General features: G+C 36.7%; 1 protein-coding gene across 1 annotated transcript in view; it reads left to right on the forward strand.

Moving 5' to 3' along the window:
* The window catches only part of CDK14 (cyclin dependent kinase 14), a gene marked incomplete at its 3' end in the record, with an annotated part of 181,690 nt that overhangs the window by 16,557 nt on the left and 138,548 nt on the right, over positions 1-26,585 (forward strand). The window contains exon 3 of the mRNA XM_084282821.1: positions 9,901-9,980. Within this exon, the coding sequence (XP_084138947.1) occupies positions 9,901-9,980 (80 nt within the window). The remainder of the gene's footprint in view (positions 1-9,900; positions 9,981-26,585) is intronic.

Raw genomic sequence — 26,585 nt, forward strand, 5'->3', positions numbered from 1 at the left:
TCTCTAATTCCCATGATGATATATCACTCGAAACAATTACTTTATCAAAATTTCAGAATTTTCTGTCACCCATTTCTTTTTTGCTACATTTCTGATAGGAATTGGCAAAGTGTTTCAATGCTGTAGGTCATCTGGGTTTAGCCTCATATTGTCTCTTTTTTTTTTTGTGCTGCTTTGAATATTCTCATGAGTGTTCTGAAAGTACAGCGTGTTGTTCTGAAAGGACTTAATGTGTCCTTCAGTGAGCTATTTTATAGCAAAATTCTGAAATAATTAATGTGTGGGATTTCAGCTGTATGGTATCAGTTTCAAGACTAAAACTTGAATAAATGACTCAAAAAGTTGTATCTGAGGAAGTCAATGTGTTCAACTAATGGTATTCCAGGCTGTATTAGGAGGAGTGTTGCCAGCAGGTCGAAGGAGGTGACCCTTCCCCTCTATTCATCCCCAAATATTTCTTAGCCTCATATTGGCTACCTGGTAGAAGAGAGGTACGGAATTAGTGGGGAGAGTCTGGAGAAGGACCACAAAGATGATGAAGGGACTGGAGCACCTTTCCTGTGAGGAAAGGCTGAAAGCTCTGGGACTGCTGAGCCTGGAAACGAGAAGGCTGGCGGGAATCTTATCAATGTATAGAAATACCTGAAGGGAGGATGCAAAAAGGACTGAGCCAGGCTCTTTTTGGTCATGCCCAGTGAAAGGTCAAGAGGCAATGGGCACTGAAACAAAAGGGTTTTTGTCTGAATATCAGGAAACATTTCTTTATTGTGTGAGTGATGGTGCACTAGCACAGGTTACCCAGAGAGGTTGTCTGGTCTCCCTCTTTGGAGATCTTCAGAAGCCACCTGCATATGGTCCTGGGCATCCTGCTCGAGGTGGTCCTGCTTGAGCCAGGGAGGGTTGGACCAGGTGACTTCCAGAGGTTCCTTCCAACCCCAAGCATTCTGACTCTGTAACTATGTCTTCTTTCAGAGGTTAAGGCTTTCCCTAATTTTGATGCTTATCTTAAATTTGAATCTATGATCCATTGGAAATACAACTTCTATAAAGCCCTCTTTGAATCTCTTCAGTTGAGCAGAAGTTTCCAGAAATAGCATATAGCTCAAAGTCATTTTTAACTGAGCCTGGTTTTATAGGGTTGTTTGCTGAAATCCTGACAACTTTTTTTTTTTTTTTTTCCTAAATATCTGCATGTGATTTCTTTAATGGAGAATCCTTCAGTCTTTTAAATGATTCTCCCTGCTGATCATAATGATAGAATAAAAACTCCATGATCCTAGCTCACCACTTGAAAAAATGAATAGATACATACCTGCCTACAAATACATAAAATCAGCCATTCCTTTCTTAAAGTAATGTGCACGGTAACTTGCTTTCAGGGGAAGCTTGGCTTTTTTTTAGAACATGGAGCAGAATCAGCAGTACCAAGCCCCTGTCTTCCTATAAAGTGTTTTCTTCTGTCTATCTGAGCATCTGTGGTAGTATCCCAGGAACGTGAAGTGAAGTGGGCTAATTCCTCTTAACGGATGATGGATTTCTCTTTTCGTAGTCAGATTAAATTGATTCCCTGGAGTGTGGAGAAGCAGCAGAATGAACAGGGTTGTATGACTGAGGAAAGTGAAGCAGTGTTCTCTTAGACTGGGCTTTTTTGTGTGTTGGAGAAATAGCCACACAGCCATTTGTTTTTTGACTGACAGTTGCATCAAGAGGTAGATCTCTTTGAGTTCACTTATTGAACTTCAGATGTGCACAAGATGAGCTTCATTTTCTATGTTCTTTCAGGTTAATTTCTCGCTAGTTACTTTGTTGTATAAAATTACAAATGGCTTCTTATTGCATACATTGGTTGAAATTCAGATCACTAAAGGGATTTCTGCTACTTTTACAGTAAAATTTTGGAGAAATAGACTGAGTAACTTGCTAATGGCACTACAAAAAGATGCAAGTTTTACTCTGCAAATCAAACATTTACTCTGTTTGACTAATGCTGTGAACATGTCATCTCTTTTATTAACATTGACTTAAAAAAATAATAATAATCCTACTGAAGTTGAAAAGTGTTGCAATTTGACTGGGAAGCAAGGAGTGGGTAGTGTTGCAGTCATAATCTCTTTGCCTTGCTTTATATTTTCTTGACTCATTTTCAAGGTTTCACATTATTGTTGAAAGAAAGCTCATCATAACATAAATTTGTATACAACATAAATGCTATGGCTTAACTCTTTATCTCTACATACTCTGTAGGGGGAAACTGCAAAAACATTACTGTATTTGTAAGTAGTTTGCAGAGAACAAATGTTAGAGCAATAGATTCCTTTTGAATTATCATATCATTTCCATTTGTGATGGAACTGAATTCTGTCTGTATCAACCCATGAATCTTCCTCCTGACATTGACCTTCTTCCTTCTTAAGCATGACTAGAATTGACGTGCCTGAATTTATAGCAATGTTATCTCGCTTGATCTGTGACAACTAAATGTTGATGTGAGCCCTGAGAATCCAGGGACAGCAGAGAAGAGACACTCCTAACTGGAGCCCCTTGCAAAGCAGTATGAAGGCCTTCCATACTTGCCCTGGGAACTCTGCACATTGCCCTTAAAGGAAAAAAACTGCTTTTTGTGATAATTATGTGTTAGTATGGTTTGTATCCTCTCATCCCACTGTGTTTAATTGCCCTTCCAGCAAAGAATTAAAGCAGATTACTTCAGTTAAAGTGATGTGGTCTGTGACTGCTGCCTGCACAGCATGAATCTGTATTTTGAGAAGCAAGCCGATGGTATATCCACTGCATCTCCCCACTGTGATCTCAATATACCTCTTGCTTACCATCTGCTTTTTAGTGCACTGGAAAGGGGCATTTACTAAGTTGTTTGTGCTCAAAGTATTGCAAAAATGTATAGAACTCTTAACAGAGAGGTCAATCAATAAAATTTTGCCTAAAATCCCTGCTGCAAAATTCCATCATTTCAAACAATTTATCCTATATAAAATGCTTGTCCTAAATTAAATTCTGGTCTCTATTCCTGTTACCTATTAATATGAGAACTGGTCTGATGGGGCATGGAGTAGTATCCTGTCAAAGCTTGTGCTGTCCCCCCGAGTTCAGTTCCACGAAGGCTGTGGAATCGTGAAGTTCTTCATTCAGTCGAGCTGCCCCTGCAATTGCTTGAATTTATTTATTTATTTATTTATTTTTCAGGGTGATTCCAATGTGCACCAAAGGATGAATTGAAGCTTTTCAGTTAGCCAGGCCATTTTACATTTATATCCTTCGAAGGCAGTACTTTTTCTTATTCACTCAAAAATCAATAGGGAGTTAGTGATATGAAGTGCAGATCTTAAAGAGAAATATTGCTCAGTAAGACAGTCCTCATACTCTGCACCAGCTGTGGTTTCTATGCAGTATTATTCTTGTGGCAACAGGGAATAGTTGAATGATCAGAGGGAACCACCTGTATTTGTTGTTGCCATGATGCATTGTAGTATGCTTTATGAATATATAGCTGACTGTAATATTTCATATATATGTTTGTGGATGACTGCTCACAAGAAAATGATCACTCAGGGGTTTTGATTTTTATGTTTAGGGTGCTGAGGATGCCTGACAGGGCTAATTGTTATTCTGACTTTATCTTTCTTTTAAGCTGCACTATTTCATTTATTTGTCTTGAAACCTCTATGACTCTCATCATCTTTTCCTTTGTTTTATGTGCAATCTATTGCAAGTGCCATAGGCTTTGGGTAGCCTGAAGAACTTGCTGTTTTGTCTGTCACACTTTTTCTTTTTACTTATTCCCTAAGCATTAGTCTATGTGATGCGATGGATTGTGTTCACATACTTCTTTATATATTTTATGTGCAACAGTCCAGTTCACAGATAATATGTTTTGTGGTTCATGTCATCTTAGCGACTTAAACTTTCTGAACCGTTTCTTTTCTTTCTCGGAAATTGTGTGAAATCAGTGTTCATCTACAAATGAAACTGCTTTCATCTGTGGAGTACCAGATGGCTGGAAAAGGAATATATATTCATGGATTATGAAAATGCACTTTATAGTTACCTACTAGAGCTGCCTGATATGTTTTCTTTGTTTCTTTTCTTTTTTTTTTTTTTTCTATCAATTTCTTTTTTAAGTTGATAGGTTTTGAAGATTATTGTAGGCTGCTTTTTATTATACATTTTACAGTCAAGACACAGGTTTATAAAGTGTGTGAGTGGATGATTTATAAAAATTTCTAGTATTACTAATCCTTCATAAAAACAGTAACTACAAGATGAACTTGATGCAAAGCTAATAACTTGTTGCTGAACTAAAATGCCAAATGGTGGAAAAAAATGTTAAAGCAGTGTAAGTACTAAAATAAGTTATTAAATAATTATTCTGTCTGAAAACATTTTAAAATCATGTAAGCTTAAAGATTCTAACTAGAAGATGAATCATTAACTATGTCAATCACTTACTGAGTGAATTTTTCCACATCTAAAAGAAACCTAGGGAGGTTTTTCTCTGTAGCTGTACAGATTGAAAAGAACATTATACTATTTGCTTTGACCTGCAAAGTACAAAAGTACAAAGGTAACAAGGCATTATCATCTCTTGTGACAGGTGTGGAAACCAAGGAATGAAAATACATTGTATTACCCATTGACTGCACAGAAAAATGTGGTACAAGAACTAGGATAGAACATAGCTATATTGAATACAAGTGCTAAAAGTTATTGGATAGTAATTTAACAACACTATCATGTATATTCATGATTGGAATCATAGATTCATGGAATGGTTTGGGTTGGAAGAGACACAGTTCCAACCCCTCTGCCATGGGCAGGGACACCTCCCAGCAGACCAGGTTGCCCAAAGCCCCATCCAGCCTGGCCTTGAACACTGCCAGGGATGGGACATCCACAGCTTCTCTGGGCAGCCTGTGCCAGTGCCTCACCATCCTTGTAGTAAAGGAATGATAGACAAAACACTGAAGAAATTTGTAAACTAAGTGCCATTATGCACCAATATACTTCCTAGTTAGCCATGGGACTCTCTGGAAAGATCCCTGTGACTATATGTATGCAGAATTAGGATAGAGGCTGCTCTACTTACAGTAATACCACTACATTTGTCTTTGAACCTTCTTTACAAGAAAATCAGGTTTTGTGGAGCCCGAAGGGATGTGAGATGCGTTGAGGAGGACCAGGGCTGTACCTGTCTCTCCCTGCTGCCTGTGCTGTGTCATTTTCTTCCAACAGGGATGGAAAAGTGTGGCCCCCATGCTGAGACAAGCATCTGATATTAGTGCTAACTGAGCGATGTAGGTTGGTAGGTAGAGAGAGGGACCTGGAGTAAATTCTCTGATGTCGCACACCAGCTCCTGTCCAAATGAGGACTGTGGTATTGTTTGTGTGAGGTTAATTTGAGTCCTGTGAAGAACTAGATCCCTAGGTTCCAGTGGCAATGCTCATTAATAATTCAAATCCTTCACATCTCTTGGAAATCTTTGATCTCTCTCTCTCTCTCTCTCTCTCTTTTTTTTTTTCCCTAACCCTAATAAATGTCAACAATGTGAAATATCTTTAATCCACTGGTCTCTTTTAAAGGAAGGTAAAATTTGTTTAAAATGGAGCTTTAAAGATGATAAAAGTCAGAAAGATAAATCGATGAGCCAGGTTATTCCCTTGAGTATTACACAATAGAACTCTAGCAGGGCTGTAAATGTTTTTGTAAATTCCAACTGTAAGTGATTTTCAGTAATAGAAATATAGTCCATGTTTACATTGAACAGTGTCCATGTTTACATTGAACATGTTTACATCGAACCTACAGTGGCTTTGCTTCTGTCAGGTTTCTTTCAAAGAAAAATTCTGGCAGAGCTTGGTTTCATTAGGTGATCATGGTCTGATGTGGGTTTCAGACACGCATTTCTGACCTTAATATCACTACAGAGTATGTCTAATTAGGTATTTTCTGAATTTAATCATCACACCGAGCCTTTCGTGTAAATAAATATTTAGCAATTTAGAGTTGCTTTCCTTCATAAAAATTAATTCCTTGAAATAAGCATCGAAAACATGAGCATCATACTGCCTACTGATTTTTCTTTGCCGAAGTGTTCCCAAGCTTAGCACTTGCTAGAGTTATGAACTAAGCCTCAACTCCAGCCAGTGGTAAAACTCTGTGTTAAATAAACAGATTGAAATCAGTGGCAGATTTTATGTTAATTGAATCTTTTAAATGTGTTATATTTAGAACATTTATTGCATCTAAATATAACTGAAGAACTTGTGAAAATAGTGTTATTGTACTCTTTTGTTTTCTGTGTGGCTTCATCAGCATTATCCCCAGTAAAGCCCATTAAGTCATCAGTTACTTCATATTCATCACTATTATTTGTTCTTAATGATGTATTAAAGCACTAAATCATTTATAATCTTTTATGCTTTCTCATAAATGGTCATTTTTATCAATGTATTTATTTTGGTAATACTGATATAAGCTGTTATAGAAAAGGCTGAATGACACATTATATCAGAATTTTTTGTAACATCTGGCTCATTTGTATTTTTTATAACATACAGACTTTTACCATATGCCACATGAAAGTATTTGGACTCATTTTTCTTCTGTCTACGTTGCTTGTAAAATCTGAAATATATTAGAAGAGATTATATAACATTAAAATGCTGAATTTCCATAAATATGAAAACTATCCACCGGCTGCTGGTGATTTAGAGTTATGTTGCTTTGTGTGATCATTAGAGGGGCTTCATGACTTTTGTCCTTCTGGAGATTTTTGGATAAACGAGAAAGAGAAGTGCTAGTTTCAGAAGGAGGAAGGCTTGTAAGTTAGAAAATAGGAACTTTATAATTAATATTTTTCATTAGTAGAAATCAATGGGACAGCTAACAGGATGAAGAAGATAAGTGAAATCCTTGGCCATGTTTAGTGTATTGTTATGAGGTGCTGTGAAGTTGTTTACTTTCGGCAGTGAGCAGGAGAAGTGGTTTAATGGATCCTCGGTGTTGAAAGATGCAGCAGCATTGGCTTTTCTCTGTCTAAAATGCTCTCTGCCTATCATTTTTTTCTTATATTTGAAAATAATAAAAATACTGAGCATGCTTTGAAAGTTGTGGAAGACATGTGAAGTAATATCTGGGGGGAGTTCTGCTAATCTAATCACTACTGAAGTCTCCAAAGTCAAATTCTGATGGCTTGCAGAAGTAGTTTACTCTGTGTCTCTTTTTTTTTTTTTTTTTTTTTTTTTTTTTTTCAGTGTTGTTTCTAAGGAAATTACCACATTATTTTGGCAAGTCATTACAACATTCAGGGCATAATTTCATTACATAGCTGACTTGATCCCATGGTGAGCTGCTCCTCAAAGAGGTGGTCCTGATTCTTCTTGTATATTTTCTAGTGTTTTTCCCTTTTTAAAATACAAAACATGCATTTTTCATTTCTTAATTTTTTTTTTTTAAGGGTCTGTCTTCTCCTTTATAACTTCCCCAGCTGTCTTGCTGTATGGTCAGTCAAGCATGAGAGTTGATACAAGACAGCAGCAGGAGTGTATGGCAGGGATTTAGCAAGAGAAAAGCTCTACCCAGAGGTAGCTATTAGCTCTTCTCTGCAGTATCATCTAACTGCATCCTGAGATTGCATCAGTGGGAGAATAGCTAAAGGATGTGAATGTACACACCTATCTCTTTTAATTGATAATACTTTGTCAATTCTCATCTCTCCAGGTACACTTAAAAATTGTCCTATTCTTAGAAAATGAGCTGAAGAAAAAAGAAGTTTTAATGACTGAATAGGAAATGATAATAAGGGACACTATTTTTTTCCTGGAAGTTGTAGATTGGTATTTTGGATATTAAAAATACTAAAAGGGAGAAAGCAATCCCAGAGGAACACTGCTTAAGATTAGCTCAGTTATATTAACAGTGTTAAAAGTTGCCTTAATATCTGTCAAGATGATGATAGGTAACAGTGACAAAGTGGCAGCGATAACTGAATAGCAGAGCCCACCTACCATGTTTAAGAGTACAGTGTAATTGTGAATCCATCAAAGTGAGTTCCATATTATTGCTGTTTGTGTTATTTATTACTATTAGTGTATCAATGAAATGCAGAAATTCGGAATAAAAACACATAATCTGCACAAAAATAGGTGCTACTTTTTAATCTCTCTGGTAAAAACGTGGCATCCACATTCCTTAGTACCTCAGTGATCTGCTTTTTCCATTTTCTTCTGCATTGCCTTTGCTGAATAGAGCATCCATCCTGTTCCTGATGTGCGGAATGAGCTTGCTTTTCTTATTTAAATTCCTCCTGCACAGTTATTTCATCTATTGTAAAATAATCAAATTATCCAGGTGTCTAACTTACTTATATGTATGTGATAGGTGGGGAGGTGTATTGACAGAGGAATTGAAAACTACACATGTATATGAACCATGTCTGTCATCAATCTTTCTACTTCTACCTTTATTATGGTTTATTCTTCTGTCTGTGTATGACATATGAAGTTACATGAGGCAAGAGGTATCTTTTTCTGATAATCATAAGGAGAAATCCAGATAATGTGGTAGGGCTAAGCTGATAATTATCTTTCAACAATGAGTAGTGGCTTGAGACTTGAGCTGATGCCAGTATTTTGAATAGTTGGAAGGTGACAAGTAAAATGTCTTTTGATAATCAGGGCTTCTGAAGTTGTTCAGAATCATTGTGCAATGCACTGTATAGGTCTAATGAGAATCTGGCAATAGTAAAAGTTAATCAGAAGAAATAATACAGTAGCTGTCATGTCACTGAAGTCATGTAACTGCAAAAATTAGAAGCTTGAGGGAGGAGATGAATTCAGAGTTGGTGGGTATCCATGTCATCTTGCTTAGAAAAATGAATACATCTTCTAGGGTCCAGTGCAATAGGAAACTGCTTCCATGACTGCAGGAGTGTGAAAGCTCCAGTGCTTCCTTGGGTCTTGTGCCTGTAAAAGCTAGTTTTGCTTTTATAGAAAGAAATCAAAATATTGCTAGTATTTATTTGGTAACTTTTTGGTAACTTACCCTCACAATTGCTTGTCATAGCTTGGGAGTCTGTTAAAGCTTCAGAGGTATGAGCTTCTTCTTGAGGATTTTAAAATCTGATTCAGTTTTTGTGAGATTTAATTTGGCTAAAGTGGACCAACTGGATTTTTAAGGCTTTGAATGGGATTAATGTGTAGGGAAATTTTGAATTCTAGAAGTGAAATCAGCCAAAGAGATTTTAGAATAAAGTAACTTCTGTTGTGAAGTTTTGTCCCTTGGAGCACCGAATATTTTTAAGGGTATAAAAGAGATTCTTTATAATCTAAAATTAGTCTGGGTCATGTAGTCAAGAATGTACCTCAGGAACAATTGTGCCCTGAAGGGAAATGACCTAGAGTGACCTAAAAAATATTTCCCATCTCAAACTTCCATAGCTTTTGGAGGGTAGTAATTATGGGTGTGATGCAGTGGGAAGAAGGCAATCAATATAAATATGGATTTACTGCAAGTTGAATGATTGATTAAAATCATATGCCTTTTTGTTTGAGGGATTTGGTCAAATACAGGACAGATGCATTAAAACCAGATTCTGCAATGTGATACTTCTTAACAAAGCTTCAGTTTAGTGCTGTGATAGAAAGGAAACAGACTGACTCACAGAAAACTGAGATCATTTCTTGAATTACATATGGGTGTGAAAATATAAAGTTGACATTATGGAAGCTATGAAGTGTTTCTTACAGTGCTATAGATGAATCACTGGTATTGACAGGAAGAAATTGAATAAGTACATGATGGGAAACAAGTTTTATTAGGAGAAATACTGTTCCTGCTTTAATTTTGTTTTTTATCTTTCCTTCCCTTCCCCTTTTCCCTTTCAGGGTAAATGGAAAACTGGTGGCACTGAAGGTGATTAGATTACAAGAAGAGGAAGGAACCCCATTTACAGCTATCAGGGAAGGTATGCACAGACATTTAATGAGTATACAAATTATTATTATTATTATTATTAAATTATGTTGCACTTCTTATTTCAGTGCAATGCTGTAGTGAATAGCTTGAGAATTCAAATTATATGATCGTGTTCTCTGTAGGGAGAAACTGGTTCTTCAAAAACAAAGCCTCTAGTGTAGGAGTTGTTAAATAATGCAGCTCTGCCTCTGCTTTGGCTTGCCTTAGATTTACTATGTAAGTGAGTACTTAAGAGCTCACTCATGTTTAAGGTGGGTGTGAGAAGTCCCTCTGGAAGATGAAGAAACTGTGTAAGTAATGCTTCTTGCCTGGGGGCAGCACCTTAAAATGAAGGTAGATGTAATTTGTCATATACATGCAGCATGAAGAGAAGAAAAGCTTTTCTTGATGAACGCAATCAGAAGATCAGGGCACACAAAATAAAAGCATCATAAAAGCTGTGTAGGGTTTGGACTAGCTTTAGTATGTTTTCCCTTCCCCATGGGTTTGGGAATAACTCTTCTCTAGCTCACTCTGAGATGTCTGTCATGCTTTCTGCTCTGCTCCCTTTATCCTTCCTTGTCAGCCTCTTTCATGCTCCCTGGTGACAGCTGCTTTATCTGAGCTGGGCGGTCTCAAGCTCCTTTGCAGAAATTGTTCTGTGTGCCTTCTCTGTGTGAGCCTTCTCTGTAGGATGGCACTAAAATGAGCTTTGGTAGAGAAATAGTAAATAAATTGCCATCACAGAGCTGACTCAAACTCAGTTAAAATTGATAGTGAACTGAAGATATGAGACTGTTGTGGCTTTTGAGATGTCATTGAAAATTGTGTTGACTGTCTCAGCATCATTCCCGAAGCAGGAGGAGCCATTGACATCCCAGAATCTCAGTTTCCATAGGGTCCAAAGAGCAGATCCTGTGTGTGAAGGGTGTGGTTTCATGGCCATGTCAGCCGAAGTCCCAGCAGATGCAGCCCTATTATCCTTTGCTTCTGCCCTCAGGCACATTTGGCACCATCTGCATGCCAGCAGCAGTGTTCCCGTCTGCTCGTGCAGTGAGCCAGCCTGGCACTGGACTGGGAAAACATCTTGGTTTAGTGGGACTGACATCCTGGAGTTAGAAACTTGTAAAATACTGTGGATGATTACCTTTTTGAGATTTAGCTACATTTTACATTTTAAAGGCAGTTTCCTCACAATGGAAGAAAAACCGTGGGTGGCTAATATATAAAGGAATTTCATCGGTTTTTGTGTGTTGCTTTGTTTGAATCATAATTATTGAATGATCTGACACATTTATTCATAATGGTATACATTTTGTCTGAGTTGCCTGTTTCTGCAGCTGTGCCATGATAACGAGGTGTGTAAATGGTTATGAGCACAGCTTTCTGTATTTGCAATGCCGAGTTCAAGGCATACCAGCCTGTGTTTCAAATATGTTTATTATTCTCCGGTCTTTTAGTTTATAGAGTATTGACTTAATAAGAAAATAGTATATACAGTTTTCTTGTGCCTGTTTAGTGACACATAAAAGGTTTTTTAATGTGAGCTTGGTCTAGATGAAAGATTATAGCGACATAACTGTCAAATACAGAATAATGCTTTTTTTCTTTACACTTTGTTGTCTCAGCTCTGTATAAATAAATATTCTTTAGGAGCAGGAATAGAAATCTTCTGCTTGATTTTTTTAATTATAGAAGCCCACTTGCATGAAAATATTTTTCACACTGTCTTTGGAGAAGTTTTCCTTTTAGCTGTGAGTTCAGCACCATGGTTATTGCTGGTTAAAATTCTTGTACTTGGTATTAATAAAACAAAGCTCTTGTCTAGCAAAGCTCATAAGGTTATTAATTCATATATATAAGTATGCAGTATCTGAATGATTTTGATGGGACTATATGCATGTTTTGTATTTCTAAGTATTCATCTAGGCTGGGACTAGATACAAAGGCTATTATGCTAATATGAGTTTTTTCTGGACTTTTGAAGACTTTTGGTTAGGAGGAGTCAAATTCAGGTTACAAGTCAATTCTTTGTTGTTTTATTTGTGTGTAAAACTACTCCTGTCTTCTGGGTAGTGAAACTTCATTTGGATCTGAGAGAGCTGTTAGAAGAAATACACTCCTAGCTGTTGTATATATATCATGTGGAAGTCAGACATACCTGAGATGTAAGTAAGAAGGGGAAAAATCTATATTTAGATTATTTTGGCTCTCGCTTTTCTTTACTTTGATTTTGTCCAAAAAAAAATGTTAGGGCTAGAAAGTAAAGAAAACTGATGGTATATTGAAAATGTAACTTTTAGAAGGTAATTTTCACGGGGTGATGCCAGACCTGTATTATTTGACAGTAATGCTGCAGCTGTGGGTTTAGCTAGTAGGACCTGAGGGAGCTGTTGCTTTCCCCTCTGCAGCATCCAATCCATCTCAAAAGTGTGGTTTTCTACAGCACAGCAGTGGCTGATCTCAGCAGCATAGGTGGGAAATGAAAATGAAATGCTTCTATAAGCTCCCGAAGTTATCTGATAAGCTTGAGACTGAAAAGCAGTAAGAATGAGACACTGTATTAAGCAGATCTCTGTTGACTGACTGAGGCCCTCCTGCCTTATAATTTAGACTGGGACAAATAGAACAAGGGTAAATACCACTGAAGATGAGATCAACTTCTAATTTTGGTTATCTGAGTAGTAGTGTTGTCCTAATCAAAAAAAATGCATATATGGATGGTATCATGAGCCAGAGGTCTGTAGGAGGGTGTTTCTTTCCAAAGTCTTTCATAACGGAGGAGCCAGGCAGGTTTTGACTTTGACTTATTCCTTATTTTCTAATTTTCCATTAGTGCAAGGCAAATTCAGACAGAAGTCTGGTTGTTTGTAAATTGAAACTACTGTAAATTAACTATTTACCATTTCTCATGGCTCCTTGTGTAAAGAAATGAGAGAAAATAGCATTCCTGCGCTGTGTTCCTTTTGGGGGTGTTCTGTGATGTTAATTAGGGGGAAGTTACAGGCTGAAATCTTAAGCAGCGGTCATGCTGAGGGAATTTTGTAGCCGTCTGTGCAGAGGAAAGTGTATTGTTACTCTTCTGACAGCAACAGAATGAGGCTCAAAGAAAACCAAAGCTACATAGAAAAAAAAGATCAATTTAAGAGAAACAGGAAGATGTAGAATTTAAATATGGATTATGTGACTGTGGAAAAAGGCACTAATTTAGCTGAAACAACAACAAAAAATACAATAAAAGGTAAAATGAACAAAAGAAAAGCCAAAACATACAAACAAAAAACCTCAACCCACCAACAGTAAAGCAGCATAAGAAAAATCATAATTAACCTTGATGATTGGATGAGGTTTAGCTGAAACTTCAGTGAAAGCTGCTGCTTATAAAGTAATTCTGCTTTTTCAGCAGATGTGGTTTTGTGTCTTCCACCATTTATCAAAGTCTGAATGAAAGGAGGTTAAATGTGGCCTATCTGTGAGTGCCACTCAGCTCTCTTGAGTATGTAGGATGAAATTTAGAGGCAGCCTTTGCTAAACATTCCTTCAGCCTGGTCTAAGTCAGTTGTACCAACATAGGCTTTTAGTGGCATGCAGTTTACAGAATGTTTCGCTTTGAATTAACTCAGTCTGGGGAAATCTATTTTACTTTTGAAGAGCCTGAAACTAAAAAGAGGAACAAAAAAAAAAAATAAAGGCATCTGATTGAATGTATGTATATGACTGAGATAACCTATGTTATTTTCTGGACATGGTGAAGGCTTAGTTCCTGTTTGTACACCAGTGTATTACCGTAAGGATACTAAATGTGTTGCAACTGTGATATTTGAGACAGTATGGAGTCTGGAAATCATTTATACACTATTTTCTCATGCTACTGAATACAGATTAACAAATGATTGGTTTTCTGTGTTAAGTGTATTCTTTCACTGTATTATTAGTTTATCCTTTTACTGTAGCTATCATTATCAGCTGTTCAGAGATGTCTCAGTAGCAGAGTTAAAATGTGATTAAATCCACTGCAGCCAGCAGAAAAGTTCACTGACCTAAACTTTATCTCAGATATTTCATTCCCTTAATTTCCTGTAATATCATACTTCCATCTAGGCTAAATACTGAACTATGTGATAGGTTATAAATCTGGACACATCTTGATTTGCTATTCCATAGTTATCATCTTTGGATTCTGAATAATAATAATCTTTTTAGTCAGTATGACAAAGAGTCGACTTTTTAGGTATTTAGACAAGCATTCCTTGATTTTATTGCTACATTGCTTGTAAGGTTACTTGGGCAGTAAAATTATTTGTTCCTCATTGTAATCATGAAAGCTGTTTTTTAATTAGATTTTGTTCCTTCACTCCCTTGAAAATATTGCTTCTCCTTTGCTCTGCTTAATTTGTTTTACTGTTATTAATAAAACTCTATTCTAGTGGTGTAATATATAGTTACGTTTTATTTCTGATAAGCCTAGATGAAGTTTTGAAGCATCATGTAAAACAGGTATCTTTTGAAGGTATTTTTGTGCTTTGCCATTTAAATGTCATGATTAGGCAACTTTTACTCTATTTTTTTCTTGTTTTATTTTTATTTTTGTTTACATCTTTTAATTAATATTTATTTGTATTTTACATTTAAAGTGTTCAGGTTGGAGACTGTCTCTATGTCTTTGGTTTGACAGCTGCCCAGATAATAATTTTCCTTTTAATCCAGTATCCAAGGCAGTTACCTTAATACCACATGTGGTTAGCAGCGTGAAAATTAGCACATAAGTACTTTGGAAGCAGCCACCTGTCTTGCATTATGCAATTAAAAAGAACACAGGATTTGCTTTAAAAATTTCTTTAACTACAATTTTTGAAGAGAAGATCAGTGTGTGTACTGAATATGTTTGTGACGTGTGGGGGAAAACTTAATTCATTTGTTTGCTGGTGCAGAGCAGGTGTGGAGAGATGCTTAATTCTTGGCCACAAAACATCTTCAGAGTTTCAGGTCTCTTCCATCCTTACTTCTGTGTTGTATGAGGGAAGAAGACAGGAGGCAGCTGCACTGCTGGTACTGAAACACTGCTGAGGAGGGCAGTTCTTATAAAAGAGCAAAAAATGAGTTAAGCTTCTAGCCCTGTGAAGATATTTTTGTTGTCTTCCCTTACGTGCTCTACATCTTTTTACCTGTCCTCTTCACAGTAAACCTGTTTGGGAATTGCTGACATACATCAAAAGTTTCAACAATGGCTATGTTACGATTTTAAAATGGAAAGTATACAGTATGAAGTTTTTCTTTGGAAAGAATACAAATCTATATTTTTGTATACTATATGTAAAGTCTCACTTCATCCTCAGACAAGAAAATAAAGACACAGTTATCATTCTTATCAGAAGATCTATTAGGCCATCTTCCCTTATAAAGGACCCCCCAAAGAGCCTCCGCCTGAACAAAAAATGAAAACCTAGAGGGTTTTCTGGAAAGTCCAAGTCCTCCCAGATCAACAGACTTCCTGAATTTGGGAGCTTGTCTGAGGCCTCTCAGTCTGAAGTTGGCTGGCTGGAGGGTATAAATCTTCACAAAACTTTTATCTGCGGAAAATTGCTGCAGAGTAACTGCTAAGAGAAAATTACAGGGAAGATCCGCAATTTGCCAAGAGAGACTTCTTAACGTAAGTGACTGTGAGATTTATTACACAGTATTCCTCATAGGTGCACAATGGTAAATACTGCTTCATAGCCACAATGCTGCAAGTGATGTAAGCATCCAAGTTTTTAGATTATCCAAGAGAAATAGCGAGGTCTGTACCCATACCATCTAAGGAAGTGCTGCAGAAAATTATATTTCTCCTCAGTAGACATTTATTCTTGTGACGTCGTATTGAAATATTACCTGAAAACAGTAGGTGAGTTATAGCACACATCCAAGCTTAGTGATTTTGGACTGATATGTAGCATAATAATCTTTACAAATTTAAGTCAACAAGTGACCTCGTGGCACTAGTTAGATGATTGATGGTGATAAGCCATTCATAGTACCAGAGTAGGTCTGGGAGGTTCCATTCTTTAGGACAAGGGCACAGTGAAACAATATCTGTGTATTTTTAGGGGGGGGGGGGGGGGGGGTCATTGGTCAAGCTACTGCTAGGAGGTAGACATGAATATTGGAATTGGAATCCAGTTTTTATCTGCCAGTAAAGAATATTTTTTTTTTTGTTAGACCTTATTCTTAAAAAAAAACACAACTCAACCCCCCTAAAAACACACAAACAAAACAAACAAAACAACAGCAACAAAAAACTATTATTTCTTTCCTGTAGTAATTATTTGCTTTTAATTTATTTTTATTAAGGAAACTTGACAGCTGCTTTCTTTTGAGTGATAGGAATTTGAAGGACTTTCAGATTTCCTTCATGAAGTCCAGTCAAGAAATTTCAATTTCTGTAACTGAAATGCCTTAAAGCTTCATCTATGTCTGGCTCAGCAAGCCTCGGGGAACTTTATGAAATTATGTTTAAGATTATGAAGATGTAACTATTCTAAGCATTCACGTCACGTGAGTCATGGTAGGATTTTTGCATCTTTGTTTTTAGAGTCTGAGGATGAGTTCAGTCTCCCTAGAAGCTGTATTGATTTGGAGTTCTGAAGTAAAAAAAAAATAATAATAAAAAAAAAAAAATAAGACAGTAGCTTGGCTGTAGCTCAGGGAACTTTTTCATTGCCTAGAGAGCTGGCAAAGCTGGTGTCTACTGCAGGCTAAATAGCTAGAGCTCAATTAGCTGTAAAGTCCCCTCAAAGCCATTGTGGCTTGTAGTCATAACAGCTTTGTTTTTCTTTGTTGTTAAAAATAAAATGCACAAGCCAAAAACCTCTGGGACACTTTGTCACTGGATATTTAAGGTCAAGAAGTATTCAGGGGAAAGAAACTACAGAAATCATAATTTTTCTGTCTGGTCTCTGAGTGTTACGGACATCCTGCAGACTTACCCACAGTTTATACTGCCTCAAAGAGGAATACAAGATTTCCAAATAAAGATAATCTGAGCTTCAAAAATGTCAATCCATTTGGAAAAGGATGTTCCTGGGTTCCTTCTCATGGAATGGAGTCAGATTTTTAAATTCCCAAGACTTTTGTATAGTACTTATTAATAAATACTATTTCAGTGCTGTAGGGAAGTGTATGTTCTTTCTTACTGAACCTTGATGATAGAAAAGTGACCTTTAATTTTTTGAGCTTTTATGACTGGACAGTCTATTTTTAACCATGCTTCATTTGTGCTTTTTTCTGCACGCGAATTTGTGTGGATTTGCTTAGGTGTGAGAGAAACATGTTGAATCCTCTGCAAGGCAGCAAGAGCATTCATCTTGATTCCACTTTCCCCCCTGCTGATCTCTCTAGCCCTGACTTGCAGCTATTTTTTTTGCCTTTTTTTTTTTTTTCTTTTCCCCCCTGACAATATTCATTTTCTTTTCTTAAAAAGCAGTTGGACTGACTGGCTTAAACAGGTGAACTTCTGCTCGTCTCAGACAAATGTGGGAGAGCTGTTAGTTTGCCAGTCCCATTCAGATACAGTGCAAGTGGTTACGGTAATGCTGTTTTGCATGGCATTTCAGCATGTCCAAATTGTGCTGTGTTCCTTACTCCTTTCTGGTGTACTGAATGAAAGCTACTGTCTGTAGGGTGCTTAGAAGTGGTAGAGATTGAATAAGTCTGTCCTACTTCTTTCTTTGTTCCTTGCTATTCATTGGCTGAACATAACTTTTTTTTTTTTCCCCTTTCCCTTTTCTTCTACCTTGTAACATGTTAGTGTCACACAATTATGAATCCTTCCAGGAGAGCTGGAATTACATAAATGCAATATAAATCATTATGTTTCCTTTTGGGAATCGTGATATAAACATTAAACCCTTTTACAAACTCCTATCATGTGGGAAATCTGTCATGCTTTTCTGAAAAGTACAAATGAAAATTCCAAATTACCCAGCTACCACAGAGTAATCGTATGTCTCCCCATAATTTATCTGTAGTCTGCTGAGGCTGAGCACAGCTGTATCAGTTGCATCTTCATTCTGTACTTTTGAAGTACGAGCTGTGACCTTCTTCTGCCTTTCTTTCTTGGGCACAGGTCAAGAAAGAAAAGAACGTGGAAGGAATTATTATTATTATTTAAGGAATTATTATTATTATTTAAGGAATTATTATTATTATTTTTGATATCATCACTTCACCACTTGGATCCCTAATGCCTGTTATCAGTTAGTAGACCTTTTGTACTCTGCCCTACTTCCATTCAAGGAGATATCTGTGTGTCATTATTCACGTGGAAGATGTTGGATAAGGGCTCTCCTGCTAATTCCAGCACTAGAAGGTTACAAATCCTTTAGTTCAGTGATGCCATTGAATATCTGCCTAACTCTCCTCAGAAAGGCCATCTGCCTGCAGTGCTGGCTTCACCTGAGCTTCATGGTTCTCTGCCTTGACCCAGCTGGAGCATTCTGCTTTGAGCAAAAGTTTCTTCTGCACAGAAAGTCAATTTCTTCTCTTCCAACTTTTATGCGTGATTTAGAACTGTTGCCTTACAGATTTGCCCGGTCTTCTGTTCTTGTATGACAGAAAGGGTAGAAAAAGGTGACAAATACAGAATATGGCAGATAAATGGAGAGGGGCAAACCTTTCTTTATATACAACTATCTCTAGCACATAACTATAAATCACACCTTGTGCAGCCCTCATGGCTTTCTTGTTTAAGTGAAAGTTGGTGAGGGTCAGTCTTTTTATGTTATATGCAAATTTAACCTCTTTTTATAGCATACAATACCACCATAAAATGTAGAGCACAAGTTAATTCCACTCAGAGTATTGGCTTTTACCCTGTGATTTGGAGTGATTTATACAAGGGATGCAAATATGAGCTGGTTGTTAATATGTATGGAAATGGTACCAAGTGATGGAATCTCTGCTTCAATTGGTTAGAGACCCTCAGGGAGATGCCTTCCAAGTGCCAATACCTTCTACGGTCACCTGGTGAAACAGGACTGTGATACCAGCTGGTGTTGAAGCAAATAAATGTCTCCTAAACGTAGCCAGTTCTTCAGCCTGTTTTTTCTTTGTTAACTTTTTCTGAAAGGAATAATCACAGCAGCAGTGCTGTTTAGCCTTGTGATTAAAGTAACTTTAAATCTGCACAAAGACATTTGTCTTTGTTAAGATCTTTGAGTGTTTTGTGTATATTTTTCTGCTGCTGTGTCCTGAATTTCAAAAGTATCAGAGCAAGACGGCAATTCCACACTTGAACCTGTTCGGTTAGCCTTATTTATCTCCTTAGTTGTTTGTGAATATTAAACTAGTAGATGCCTTTTGTATCTCAGCAGAAGTGTTTTCAAGTTTGGGCAAATGCGGATATGAGAAGGTTGTGTAGTCTCCTGGTGTGTTTAACCTCTCCCTCAGGAGAAATACATCACTATATATATGGATAGGAATGTAGGTCTCTTGTATGTCTTTAAGACCTGACGTAGTAAGCTGATTAACACCATGCACCAAACAACCAAATCCTTTGTAAAGAGCTGTGTGCTGGCTTTGATCAATGCATTGAATGTTTAAGGTAATTTAGGTGTGTATCCAAATCTAGACAAAATTTTCCAACGAAAGACATCCATTTCCATCAGAAAGTTGTGTTTAAGACAATTGGCTACTGACCACAGTCTTCATTCATGAAGTTATCAGAACATCAGAGCGGGTTTTTTTTTTTTTTTTTTTTTTCACAGAAAGTTCGAGAATGAATTGTCCTTATTATTCTGACGTGAGTCATTTATTCAGAAATTATAAAGCAGTTCAGGTTATTTAGACATGAAAACAAACTTCTGAATCAAGTCATACCTTTCTTTTCAATGCTTTTGTCTCCATCATAACTATTTGTTTTTGTTTTTGTTTTTTGTCTTTTAAGAAAAACCTAAGTAGTTTATTGCAAATTTCTAACTTCTTTATAAACAGCTGCTGAAATTAAGCACCGTTATTAGTCCCTTTCAAGACACAAGACACTATTTTGTCTTAATATCTATATAAATCACTCACTATCAAAGGGTGAAGGATACTTATTATGAAATGGTGGGGTCATGCCTTCAGAAGAAGCTTGCTAACCGAGAAGACAGGAAGCCTGAAAGAGAGAGGAGAAGGCTACTGCAGTATTTTTGCCTTGCTGCCTTTTATTCCCTTATTTTCTGATAATTATTCAATTTTTCCTTAAATGTCATATATTCAGGGAAGTAAACGATTCCAGTAAGGTAAAATATTCCATTTAGATCACCATACTTTGCTTAAGACTGTAATCATGAATTGCTTATAAACTTTGAAATACTTTGGAAATATTTTCAGTAGCCTGGATCTACTATCACAAGATACAGAAGCAGACACTATACTCAATGAAAACCCTTTCTTATGGGAAGAAAAACATCAATTATAATCAAAACAATGAAGAAGTGTTAGCAAATATATCTTAAATTGAAGTTATACAGGAGAGAAAAAATCTTTTTCTACCTTGTTTTTGTTTTCCTCGTTTCTTCAAAGGCTGCTCTTTTTTTTTTTTTTTCTTTTTTCTTTTTTTTTTTTTTTTTCTGTAGGCTCAGGTGGCTGGGTCAGGCCCTGCCTCAGGGAGATAGCACTAGTCTTTTCCCTCCCTCATATTTTCCCATAAGCTGAAGACTGTGTTGCAAACATCTTAGTTCAATTTTCTAGTTGTTGTTCTTGTGGAGATTTATCATTCAGGAATTATATGGAGTTGAAATACATGCTTCATAAAGGGATCTATACTTGCAGCTAGGGTAAAGTTACTGCTTTTGGGCTTCATAATCAATATGAAGAGAGCAGAATTACAAAATTAGAGATTGACCTTCACTGTCGTCTTCAAAGCAGTGAAAATGAATATCCACATTATTTTACTTGGGAACGTTCCTCCTGAATAAGCAATATTAAAAAAAGAAGCTGATAATTTATCCCCCCACTCCTTTTTTTTTTTTTTTTTTTTTTTTTTTTTCTGAGATGAAGAGGATCTGCATGGTTCAGAGACTGGTAATAGGATATCATGACCTTCCACTTCTGACCCGTTTATTAAAATACAAGCCATGGTAGTGGTGTCTAGAAGCTATCAGTGTGGGATATATTCTACAGCTGTGGAATCTGTAACTGTGTAGTTGGTAAATTTTTAAGGTCTGGTCCACTTGGCACAAACTTCAACAGCTTCTCAGCTGCCAGCAGATTTAGCTGGAGCTAAGTGAAAATAGAAATGAGAACATAATGAATGAAGGAAGCCTTGTAAATGAGGATATACTAGCTGAACTTGGTGATTTTATCAGTTCTGATATGATACAGACTGTTTGTCCTTCTTTGGTGAGGCTTGGTTCAGATTTGCATGATGAAGTGGTACTGACAAATTTTCTTTGCCTGTTACTTTGGGATGTTAGGAAGGGGTTAATGTGGATTTTACCTTAAAAATATGCTCAAAACTTGCACTGTCAATGTGAGATAACTTATGCATGTAGCTTTTTTTGCTCAGAACCTCACAGGGAAGGTTCCTAACACCCTTTTCCATCTATTAAACTGTCTATTAAACTTAGGTTTGTAAAGCCCATCTTAGCTGTACAGGTCAGGTAATTAAATATCCTTGGGCTTTATTTAGTCTCATTTATCATTTGTTTTTCCCTGAGCAGAAGCAATCAAGAAGGTCACAAGGGTGGCAGGAATGGTGTACCTCCATGCTGGTTGCACAGACAGGGTGATAACAGGGCTGGTATGGCTGGCTTCCATCTGGAAACATACTCTCTTCCCTCATATCTCCTAAAATTTGAGAGGACAAAGTAACCCAAGTTACTTTGATAACAACAGACTGAAATAAATAAAATAAAACAATACTTTCAAAGTAAAAAGAAAAACCATTAGGTCAATGTTGAAGTTCTAGTTTGGATGTAGTTCAAATGGATCACTTTTTATGTGGTCCAAATATTTCTGAACTTTTATACCTAAAGAAAAAATAATATACAAAACTTCTTGAACATTTGACCCTCAAACAGCGAACTAAAGCTCACACTCACTTCCTTTCCCTCTACTTGTTTGGAATCCAGGAGCAATACAGTTGCTCTTTTGTATGCTGTGAAGTCTCAAAATGTGCTAAATACAAGAATGTTTTCATAAGAACATACGCTGGATTGTGTGAGGGTTTTATTAAAAAATGTGAAAACAAGAACCCTGAACATTTAGCACATGAAACGCTGGACAAGATAAAATCTCTCTTTTGTTATTTCGGTTTGGCTTTTCACAGCATAGTGGTGCTACGTTACTGCCATTAGGAAACTGTCAGTTACTGAAGGGATGTGTAACTTAATGCAAACCCAGCAGGTTGTAGACCCATTAACAAAATCTTGTTAAGAACTTTCACACTTTTCCATGTTACTTTATCTCAATGTGCTTGTGATCCTACAAGATATTTTTCAATTTGCAATTCTGTGTTTGTCAGAAAGTCCTGGTTATAAAACTGACATGGTTGAAATGCTGGCTTTGCATCAAGACTTCTAGCAGAATTAACATTTGAATCACTCGAGGCCCTATTCACAAAGCAGAGGACTATTTGCATAATCAAAAATGAATTATTTTGCTTGTCAGTGGAGAAACTAAGGCTTGTAGCAGCAGTTCACAAGTAAAGTTCAAGTGATAGGTATTGATGTGTGTCTGTATGCCACTGTCTCTCAGCCTTCCTTGCACAAATAAGCACATATCTGTATAAATGCCAAAGAAAAGATTTTGGAGCAATGCATATTCTCTATTCAAAGTCTGATTAAACAGGCTTTGGTCAAGGTATTAGATTAATGGTGGGATTAGATGAACTTTCTATTCTACCAAACGTGGATGGGGCACTTTTATGCCTGGCTTGTTGCAAGAGGATAGATGTCTTTCTAAAAATATGCTCAGTAAAAATTTATGAGCTTGAAAATTGCTCCTTCTATTGAGGAGGTCAAACTAAATAACCTGTAAGAGTATATGCCTGTGAATAATGGGTTTGCGACTTTCTTAACACCTTTCTGTCAGATTTCTGGCCAGTGGTCCAAGAGGTTTATGAGTTGCATTAATAACCTTCCCATCTCCCCATGAGCCCGTGCATTTATGTCCTCCATCCTTTTTTATGGCTGTGGACAGAAATTAGAATGTCACATTCAAATAATTCATTTCTTTGAATGTAAATAGCTCCCAATCAGAGTTCAAGAGTGTGAAGCAACTTCTAACCTCCTTGAAGTAGAAGGAAACCTCCAGACCTTAAAAAAAAAATAAAATAAAATAAATTTCCTCCCTCCCTTCCTTTCTCTAGAACAAACTTCTGTTTCTGGTAAATCAAGTTCTTCCATGAAGTTTAGAGATCCAAACTTTTAGTTCCACAAACAAATTTGAGATATAATTACTGCAACTTCAGATTATTTGACCTTCAAAAGGAGTAAGATGACATCCAGCCTTTTACTTGCTAATGGATGTCAACTAACTGAATTAAAAAAATCATGAAGGTAAGATATGAAGTGATATGCAACTTTTAACAAGTTTTGTGGCATTTTCAAGTTTTAATTGGCTTTCTTTTAGACAGATTGATTAAGACTATATATATATTTTTAGAGTAAAGGACTTGAATCTTCCATTATCATTGCTATTTAGCTCTAATTAAATTCATTTTTTATTTTTTTTTTTTTTATTTTTATTTTTGAAAATAAAGTTATTGAAAGCTTGAGGTTAAAACTAAAAAAAAAAAAAAAAAAAAAAAAAAAGTGAGGTCCAAATTAAATGAATAATATCTTGGATAATAGACATGCTCCTAAAAAGATAAACTATAGTTCTGAGCCTTCATTATCACAATATGAGCTTTTATTCCTCCCCTTTCCCCCCCCCCCTTAAAAAATTTGAAATTATACCCATGTAGTATTATATGTAGTATTCTCAGATGTATCTAGGGGATTGCCTTAATCTCTGGTTTTAGGATTTTAGGTTTTAAAATGCTTCTGATTCTAAGTGTAACATGGCTTGTCATGAATAGGAGTTAGTTGTTTTCTGTACATTCTTCTAAAGTTGTTACCAAAAAGGTGTTTATTTTCCCCTCCATGTTTCATATTTCATATGCCCAAGTTCTCTGCAGAGTATGCTGTTTTTATGGCTGACTGAAGTGCATAAAATTAAAGTAGTTCAGTTTCTCATTCATTTGTTTGATTACAGCGGTCATTAACCTTGTAAAATCAGTGACAGAATTACAAATCAACATCTTTGAGAATTATGTAAACAAGTTCCTAAAAGTTCCTTGAATTAAATGAAAGCCAAACTATACCAAAGAACAAGGTTTTATTAACAGTACTTATTAAAGCCCGACAAAATATTGAAAATAAACCCTCAGATAATCACACACTTACTCATGGCAATGACACCACCAGTTACTATGCTGTGTAGCACTCATTGTGATGTTAAGGTTAAAGATACCTTCAAGGTACAGGTTCCCAGCTGTAATTTCTTCTCAAATAAGTGGTAGTTCTTAACATTTTGCAGGTAGCTTATTGCAGTCACACAGAGCTTTGGGAAAGAAATGTGTTTTACTGCTTCAGACCAGGTTTGTTTATCTGTGGAGATCTTGCCTGTTTGTTTCGAATGTTATCGAGTTGTCATATATACGCATCCTAGCCAGCTGGGGGAGAGGCATTTTGATGGGCCTGCTGAAGTCTGTGATCTGTCATCACTGGGTTCCTGAGCTCTAATTAGATATAAATGAGTGGTGTTCCCATGCCTGTTCCATCGACTGATCTTTCCTTTTTCTGTTGGGGAATATTTTTGTTCTGCTTTCATGGGGTTGGTCCTGCTTGAAATATTGAACCGAGGTGGGAATTTAGGGAGGATGTTTAGCATTGCAAGTGTTAGCACTTTGGCTGCCACTGTTTTAATGTGCATGTCTGAACTGGAATGTGCTCTTAGACTTTTGGATGTAATCAGTTCTTGGTTTTTAGCCAAAACTTTCTGGCATGTGTTGGAAAAGGGCTTTGGTATTCCTCATTTAGTAAGTTCCTTCAGAGATGAGTTTATTGTTAAGAAGTGCCTGAAGTAGCATACACACTAATTAGCCATGCTGATAAAGAAATTAATTAGCATATATTGGTACTTGTTTCTGTCCTAATTCCTGTGAATTTTTTCAGATTAGACTGTGTTCCCTTGACGGAGAGACTTGGCCCTGAAAATTTGGTGGCTTTGTTGAAGTCATTCTTTGATTTACTCACAGGAGGTGATGAGCAGCAAATGACTAGCAAAGAGCTGCAAGGACTCAATAATACTGCTTGAGCTGTGTTTTCTTGCATATTAAGGCGTTCTCACTGTAGCAGTGTAGGCTAAGTGTTTGACCTTGTGTGGTATCTCAAAATCCTGTTTCAAATAAACTTGCTTCAAGAGCAAGCTTAAAGCAACATGTGTTCCAGAGACTTCCAAAGTTTCAGAAAGTGCTTCAAATATTCCTGGACCTTGGACTTATATGCATAATATTTTGTTAGATCAGAAACATTCAAAATCTGTTGTGCCATTGCAAAGCATTGAGGAGCTTCGTGTCTGTGTTGAATACTTTTTGGGCTCAGTTGGTAGGAGGATAAGGGTCTTGTCTTTGACCATGCCGTACTGATAGATTTGTAAGAAGATGCTTAGCTCCCATTTTGGCTATATATCGGTACACTGGATGATCTAGTTCAATCTGTGTTTGATCAAATTGGATTAGAAGCTAAAATTTCATTTCTTCCTCACTTGAGTTTTGTCAATAAAGGGGAGCTCATCAGTTATAGTTACGCCTATTGATTCAGTCACACAAGCTATTAGTATTTTATTTGCTTTAGTCCTTCTAACTGAAAATGGAGTTACAGAAGAATGCAGTGGTCTAAGCATATTGTAGGTCTTCTAGATTCAGCTAGAAGATCTTCATGCCTCGTGTTTTTGGTTAGCAGGTCACTTTTGTGTTCAGCCACAATAACAACTAGGAAAAATTAAGAGACCCATTAAAAAATTGTGTTTATCTCAGGGAACATGTACTCTGTGGGACGATGGACCTAGACCTAAACACTAGGTTTTTGGTTTGTTTTCTTCTCCTGAGCTTGTGGATGGAACTTCAGTCAGTTTCACGAGGGGACTTTTCAAGTGGCATATTTCATTGCAGAAGTGTCAAAAAATCCACCCACTTTTTTTTTTTCTTTACTGATATTGACAGAGTTAAAAACTCTGTATGAATTATCCATGCTTTTTTTTTTCCTGTTTTCCCTCCAGTCTTCACTTTACCCTCCTTGGTCCCCTCTCTGCTGTGCTGTAGCAGCCTGGAAGAGGAAGGCTGCCTCATTGCGATGCTTAGCGCTGTCCGGAGCTGGGCAGTGATAGAGAGGAGAACTGGGAGAAAAATTATGTCAAAAGCTGGTGGTTAAGAATGGACAGTGGTATGAGAATTGCAGGAAGAGAAAGATTACTGCTAAAACAATAGGTCTGGAAAAATGCAAATTATAGAAGCCATTCAAAAAAGCACTAGGTGTAATTGGAGGATAGAAAGAGTCAGTGACCTCAGCCAGGAGCCTGTAGGATTGTGATGGGGATTCTTCTTGGACAG

The sequence above is a fragment of the Netta rufina genome, assembly GCF_964035555.1.
Source record: "Netta rufina genome assembly, chromosome: 2".
Lineage (NCBI taxonomy): Eukaryota > Metazoa > Chordata > Aves > Anseriformes > Anatidae > Netta > Netta rufina.